Consider the following 7,572-nt stretch of genomic DNA (forward strand, 5'->3'; position numbering starts at 1 on the left):
ACGGATCAGTGTGGTTTCGTGGTGGTGCTGTAAGAACCGGGCGGCCCCCGCGCCCTCAGCAAAGCAGCCCCTACCTGGAAGATGCTTGCCCCATAGGGCGTCCTCCATGCGTTGAGCAGGTTGTCCTTCCCCGTGCTCACGAACCATTTGCCTGCAGACGTGGGAATGGCATCAGCACCCAAGGCAATGAGCAGAGCCAGGTGGCCATACAGCTCCCTGCCCCAAGCTCACATTGCACAGTTTGGGCATTTTGGAGAATCGGAGCCATTGGAAAAAAGCGGGAGGATTTCTGGAGGTGCTGCTCACCCCTCTGCACACCCCTCACCCCACGTGGTTCCCATGGGCAGGCAGAGCAGCGCTGCCGCACAGCAGTAACGCCGTGGCACTGCCAACACTCACCGCAGTAGGCAAACTTGAGGGAGAGGACGCAGCTCTCGTGCAGGTGCAGCTGGTACTTGTCAGGCTTGGTGTGGTGCAGCACTTCCACGTTGCTGCTCTCCATGCCCACTGCCAGCCACTCGCCCGTGGGGCAGTACCCCAGCGAGAAGATCTGGGGGCACAGAACAGGTTGGCACCTGCAAGCACACACGGCCCCGCAGCATCCCAAGCCCTGATGCCAGGATTTGACACTGGGAGAGCCCAGCTGGGCAGGGGAGAGGAGGTGAGCATCCACTGCCAGCTCTTCCTTCACCTCGGTGCAATTATATGCAAAGCTGCACCTGTGCATGGACTCCAGCTCAAACCCAAAGCCTGCAGCCCTCTGCTTGGTTTTAATGGGGCAGCTGTGCCCATAGAGCTGACAGCAAGGCCAGCGAGCCTGAGAAGCAGCAGCCTGGCAGGCTGCAAGGGACGTGGCCCTGTCCTCCTAAACACCCCCTTGCCATTTCTGATGCTGAAACATGGGGAGCCAAGGGAAGGCAGCGCAGCTGGCACATCCAGAATTGGAAACCTCAGGGCAGACAGCAAGGCTGACAGAGCTCCAAGTTGTGGCTGCTATGGGCTGGAAACCACAAGGACATCCAGCTTTACAATGCCACGTGGTACCCTATGCAAGCATTGCTTTCTTAATAGCAGCCCAGTCTTGCACCGCATGAAAAAGCGACAAAAGTGGGGCTAAATCCAGAACCAGAGAGCCTTACTGCCTCAAACACACTTGCACTGCACTCAGGGCACCTGGAGCATGCACACACACAGCCAGGCAGGGGTGTGCAGGGCACCCGTCCAGCAAGAAGAGCTCCATCGCCACACTGAGCTCCTGCAACCTGGCCCACCGATGGACAACCCCTCACAAGGGCTGCATGAGGCCAGGACCTTCCTGAGGGTCCTGTGCCCACCTGGGAGGTGAAGTCGTGCTGCTGCAGCTGCCGCCCTTCCCGCAGGTCCCAGGAGCGCACGGTGTTGTCCAGTCCTCCTGTCCACAGCTTCGTACCATCGTGTGAGATGTCTATGCAGCTGGCACCATCCGTGTGGCCTTGGAATTGCCTTAGAAGAAAAAATAGTAATATAGTAACAATTCACATCTAGAATGGCAAAACGCACGGCACACCCCACACAGGTAGCACTGAGGGCGGATGCTACGAACACACCGCGCTCGGTGTTTGACTGCTGACGGTTCTGCTCCACCAGGAGAGCATCTCACCACGTGCACCAACACTCAGGTGGCACCTCTGTGCCATTCCCCACCCCAAGCACGCTGGGCACCTCCCACTCACCTGACCAGGGTCTGGTTGTGCAGGTCCCACACGGCGATGTTGCCGTCGCTGCAGCAGGAGAAGCAGACTTTGGCGTCGGGGCTGATGGCCAACGCATAGCAGGCGGGCGCCGAGGAGGTGAGCTCAGCCTTGATGCGGGGTGTGGGGGAGGCCAGGTCCCAAATGGTGAGCGTGCTGGCCTCCCCCCCAACGATCAGCGTGCGGCCGTCGGGAAGCAGCTTGCAGGAGCGGATGTAGTTATCCCTGTTCTGCAGGAGGAAGAGAGGTGGAGATGCTGTTAGTGCAAAGGGGGCAGGCAGAGGAAGCATGGGGATGGCTTGTATCAAATACAGGGTGGCCGGCAGGACAAGGGAGGAACCTGGGGTTAGTCAGCCTAGAGAAGACTCAAGGGAGAGCTCACCGCTCCCTCTAACAACCTCGAAGGAGGCTGCAGCGAGGCAGATTGCTCTCTTCTCTTCTCCCAAGCCAGAGAACAAGAGGACGTGCCCTCAAGTTGCACCAGGGGAGCTTTAGTTTGGATATTAGGGAGAATTTCTTCATGACAATGGGCACAAAGGCTTAGAACTGGCTGCACAGAGTAGCAGCTGAGACCCCATTCCTGGAGGCATTTAAACAGCACACAGATGTCGAACATGAGGGCCCGGTTTAGAGGTAGGCCTGGTGGAGGTGGGACAGCCATTGGACACGACGACATTAGGGCTTTTCCAAGCTAGACAGCCCTACAAGGGCTCTAAGAAGGCTGCTACAACAGCCCTACAAAGGCTCTCAATCACTCCTGGGGACCAGCAGCGACACACCACAGCTCACACACACTGCAGGTCCTCCCACCCCGCGCCTTACCAGGCAGTCCAGCTGAGAGATGGGGCTCTTGCTGCCCGGCTGGCTGATGTCCCAGATCTTCACACAGCCCTTGCCACCTGTGTACACGTGCCGGGTGGGGTTGCTGATGGTGACGGCACACACCACCTCGCCATGGCTCAGCGTGTTGATCTGCCGCGCGTGCCGGGGGATGCCGGGGCCAGCCAGGGCGTCGTGGGGAAAGGGGACTGGCTGCATCTGCCCGTCAGCGCTGACGTGAAACGAGTAAGCTCTGTCAAAGTGGAGGAAAAACGCAGAGGTGAGCCCCTAAAACAGCCCTGCTGCAAATGCAGCGTGCAGGTGGCGCTGAGGCCGCCGCTGCTTGGCCAACCCCAAGCGATGTGGGCAGTTCCCTCCCACGTGAAACCCCACAGAAAACCAAGCGGTGCTTACGGCTTCCCTCCGGGGATGGATGCCAGGCTGGTGGGCAGGCCAGGGGCCCGCATGGGCGGGTGTGGGTCGAAGCCAACCTGTTGAAAGATGTGAGGACAAGATGGGCATGGCAACCGTCAGCATCCCATCCACAAGCCCCGCAACCCCACAACCCCCATTTGTCCTCAATATTGCTGCTGAATGGCTTAAAACTATTCCTCCCCCCACACACACACACACCAGTAAGGGGACTGATCTGGAAATGAAACAGCATTTTGGGCCTGCAAAAGTCAGCACAGGACTTGCTCACCCTCCCCACATCACTCCCACATCCCTGGGACAGGCAGCCTGCGCCCCAATGCAACTAAAATCCCGATCTCTGTATTAATTGCAAGTAGTTTAATTCCTATTCTGACCGTTTTTTTTTATCTTGAAGTATACAAATGAGGACTTATCAGTATCAGTACTCAGGGGAAAGTGGTCATGCAGGGAGTTATTCTCATGGGCAGAGCATAAGATCTCCACCAACACCACGGGGCACACAGCATCCCAACAGCGTGCACCCCAACTTCTGCATCCCGCAACCTGAGCCAACCCAAACCCATGGGGTGAGGAGCCTATTTCAACCTCAACACCAAGCAGTCCCCCCGCCCCAAGCCTCCCCGCGCCCACCGTGAGGGAGAAAAGGAGCTAAAAGTGCTACGTACAGCTCCAAAGCTCACCATTGGCGACCGGCCATAGGCAGCGGCGGCGGCGGCTGCGGCACTCATCTGCGGGGGGATGTTGTGCAGGCCAGCATAGGCACCAGGGCTGGTCAGAGAGCCGTTCATCTCGTGGTGCCCCATCATGGCAAACGGGGCTGCGTAGGAACCCGCGATGGAGATGGGTGTCCGCAGGGCTGAGGCTGTGGGAGGGTCAGGGATGCGGTCAGGGGATGCGGGGTGATGGGTGCGTGCCACCCTGTTCTCCCTATCCCCAGCACCCTGAGCGGGGTGAGGTCCCAGGTTCCCCCCAGGAAGCTGTGGTACCCACCCAGCGGGTCCATGCCACTCGGCTTGCCGGGCATCGGCCTCAGCCCCGGGGTGCTGCTCGTCCCTGGGGTCGGGGCATCATTCCTCGGCGTGGGAGTGTTGGACTTGAGTCCAGGCGTTGACGATTTGTCGTTCTGGATGCAGGAAAAAAAACCCAAAAAATAAAATGTAAAGCATGAAGTTCAGCTGCCAGGGGGTTTCTGGAGAGCCTTGCAGCAGGGCACAGCGTGGCACATACGTGGCCCAAGTCTTTAGTCTTGGAGGAAGGAGTGCTGCTGGAGGAGGCGACCGAGGCCGGGCTGTTGGGTGCATCCCCCTTCTTCAGCCCACGAGCTTTGTCCAGGCCGTTCTCAGGCGGGGAGTGGGCCGGGCTGACCCGGGGGGTTGCAGGGTCCTGCAAGGCAGGAGAAAGCACTCGTACCCCAGCACCACCCAAGGGACCCCCAGAGCAGTGAAACCAAAAACACCCCTTGGCTCACCTCATTGGAGACGTCAACGACGAGGTCATCGCTTTTGTCACCATCGCTGTCCTGAAAGACAGCATTAAGTTACAGCCCTGCAGAGCTGCAAGCCCTGGGGCTGCTCCCACGGAGCTGAATCCCCCTACAGCACCCCCAGGGCACAGCGACAGCCTTGGCAAGATTTTGCCCAAACCCAGCCTGCCCCCACCCATGGCACTCCCGTGCTGCACTATGCAGGCACATCCCCAGGCAGCTCGCAGCCCTGGGCTGTGAGGAACCCCCCATAACTCACATATCGGCTCATGCTGTCCTTCTCCTCTGCTTTCCGCTTTTTGGAGTCAATGCTGTAGTCTGTGGAGCTCCGGTGCTTCTCGCTGGCTCTCAGGCTTTCCGAGGGTGAAACGGAGTTATTCTGCAATAACAGCAAACGCATCTGAGTTGCATGCATGAGGGAATGGGACTTAAGGGCACAGCCAACAGCTTTCTGCCCAGCACTGAGTCTTCAAAGCACCCCTAGGCTGCAAAACCCCAGCAGTGGAGCAAGATCCCTGGCCCAAACCACACGTCCTCACTGAACATCACCTCAAGATGGGCTACTTTTGGCACCTGAGCCTGTCTGCCACCAAAGCAGAGAAAGGGGAGGAGCTGTTTGTTGTCAAAAAGAGAAAATCCTGCTAGGAAGCAGCAGGAAATAGAGCAGCTCCCCGGCAGCTGCTGCAACCCATGGAGGCTGCTGGTAAATACGGATGTGCCATCTACCCAACGTGGATGCACCATCCGCCCATTGAACCAATGCAGACACACCATTGTGCAACCAACACGGATGCACCCAGCACCAGGCTGCAGCCCAACAGGGCTCTGCACGAGAAGCCCGGCCCCAGGGAGCCTGCAGTCTTTGCAGAGCCATGACCTGCATCCCCAGTTTTTATTAGGGGAGCAAGGGGCAGAGCTGCCAGGAGCTGCTTTATCTCAGCCTCGGTTAAGCCAAGCACCGCCAAGCCAGAGAGCATTCAAAACCATTTGGAAAAGCACACATCAACAGCATTTTTCCTGCAGCCCAGCACTGCGGGCAGAGCTTTGTGCACCCACTGGGACGCATCCGACACGCTGCCTTCCCCAGAACAGCCCCAACGTGGGGACGGAGCAAAAATGGCAGCTCAGAGCTGTGCCAGAGCTGCGGGAAGCCCGGCCCTGTGCTGCATTGAGCTCCTCACAGCCACAGGAGCCATCGCCATCACTGCATCTCATCACAGAGCCCACAGCCCCTGCTAAGCAGCCGCCTTCCTGAGCCCCTCCGCCCGCCTTTCTTCCCCGTCTGAAAGGGAGAACTAAAGCAGTTCATGTTTCTCCTCGCTACCCAATAAGCAGCTTTGGATAACACCGGGGTCTTTCTTCTCAGGCAGTCATGCTGAAAAAACCTCGCAGCTACCAGAGAATCATGTCAAGCATTTAGAGGCATCGATCCATTCAGCCTTCTGCTGGCGCGCCGCCAAGAAACTAAATATTTTTTATTGCTCAGGCAAGGCTAGGAAAATATGAATGACTAACGCTGATTATCGCACGCATTAAACCTCCGTGGGGAATACCCCGCGTTTTATTTTATAGATTGGGAACGCTCCCATCCTTCACAGCCCCCTCCCCACGTGGGCAGGTTAATGATGCCCAATTCCCCTCTCCCCATTCAATAGTGCTTTTCTTCCCCCCTGCCTTCCCAGAGCCCCCCCCGCAGCACGGTGGATGGGGTGGGGGATATGGGCTGCATTCCCTCCCTCCCCCCCAGCCCCACTACAACGGAGGGAGAGCCGTGCTGGGGGCGAAGGGAAAAAATAAATTAAAGAATCCAATCAGTGCTGGAGGTGATGGCTGCCCTCGACCGTGGTTATTTAGCTGGTTAGTTAACTGCTTGACCTTCCGAGTCCTACTTAACGTGGCATAATAGCCCCAACCAGCCTGGCAGATTAGATGACCCAAGATAATAGAAGAGTGATCAGGAATAAAATAGCTTTCTTAATCGCCGACGGATCTTTTTACCCGCGCTGACTCGGCTGCGCCCATTCACGGCGCTCACTCAGTCGCGACCTGAGCTCAGAGCAGAGCAGTGGGGGAGGTCTGACCCCACACATCTGGCACTGGGGGGGGGGGGGGGGAACATCCTGGCACAGCCAGCGGGGGAATCTGGCCTGTTTTTCTCTCTTTTTCCCTAGGCTCAGCCCCAAAGGTACCCCTCGGGGCTCACACCCCAGGGCTCGCTTGTTCAAAGGAGAGCTGAAACAAAACGGCGCTCAGAAGCGGAGCTGTTGGGATGGGGAGGAGGTGCTGCACTCACCGCGCTCGAGTCCCGCTCTGCTGGCAGCGGTTGGGGTCAGAGGGCACAGCCAAAGCAAAGGGAAGAGAGAAAAATCACAGTTAGAACGGGTGCTGGACACAGAGCCCCCGCCGCAGCCTGCTGCCTGCACCCAGAACACATCCGAGCTCTCCAGCATTTCCTCCACCTCATTTCCCCTCCTCACCCACCACCTCCCCCTCTCCCCTTGTAGAACACACAGCACACGGAGGAGATGCACCGAATCACACGGGGACGGCACCGAGCTGAGGGCTTCGCCCACAAAGTCACCAACGTGCCAGTGGTGCCCACCCCCACCGCTGTGGGATGCTTGGCCATTGATACCCAGTATCCATGGGGACTGCTGGGTTATTCAGACCCACGCAGAGACAAGCATGCCACTGGATAATTGCCACTGGTATTTTTTTCCTCCTTCCGAAGGGAGAACAGCCCAAACGCACCCGGTGCTGCAGGGGGACCACCGGGCAAACGGGGCCTTAATGGGAAGAGCCCGTATCTCTTTGTGCTAACACACAGGTGGCTTTGCATGGAAACACCGAACCCACGCAGCGTTTTTCCCTTCCAAAAAGGCCTGTTTATCACTCACAACAAGAGAAAACAAGCTAGACTGCGACTATCAGGCATCCATAGAGAGCTGCTCGGGGTGACCCCAGCCCTGGGAGGCCAAGCTCTCACCTCTGTGGTCCAGGTCGTGGTGGTTCTTCTCATCCTTGACGGCCAGGTGTGCCTGGCTGCCCAACGCGCCGAGCGCCAGCAGCCCGAACTGCTGCCGGTGACGGGCGGGATGCCGGGGG

At 58.2% G+C, this 7,572-nt stretch overlaps 1 protein-coding gene across 1 annotated transcript in view; it reads right to left on the reverse strand.

Moving 5' to 3' along the window:
- Positions 1 to 7,572, reverse strand: part of TLE3 (TLE family member 3, transcriptional corepressor) — a 17,997-nt gene that overhangs the window by 369 nt on the left and 10,056 nt on the right. The window contains 14 exon segments of the mRNA XM_010717629.3: positions 75 to 151; positions 400 to 550; positions 1,335 to 1,482; positions 1,713 to 1,960; positions 2,553 to 2,802; positions 2,964 to 3,040; positions 3,665 to 3,846; positions 3,975 to 4,107; positions 4,212 to 4,367; positions 4,453 to 4,503; positions 4,727 to 4,846; positions 6,761 to 6,777; positions 7,454 to 7,540; positions 7,543 to 7,572. Of these exon segments, the coding sequence (XP_010715931.1) occupies positions 75 to 151; positions 400 to 550; positions 1,335 to 1,482; positions 1,713 to 1,960; positions 2,553 to 2,802; positions 2,964 to 3,040; positions 3,665 to 3,846; positions 3,975 to 4,107; positions 4,212 to 4,367; positions 4,453 to 4,503; positions 4,727 to 4,846; positions 6,761 to 6,777; positions 7,454 to 7,540; positions 7,543 to 7,572 (1,727 nt within the window).

Source organism: Meleagris gallopavo, chromosome 12 (genome assembly GCF_000146605.3).
Source record: "Meleagris gallopavo isolate NT-WF06-2002-E0010 breed Aviagen turkey brand Nicholas breeding stock chromosome 12, Turkey_5.1, whole genome shotgun sequence".
Taxonomy (NCBI): Eukaryota; Metazoa; Chordata; class Aves; order Galliformes; family Phasianidae; genus Meleagris; species Meleagris gallopavo.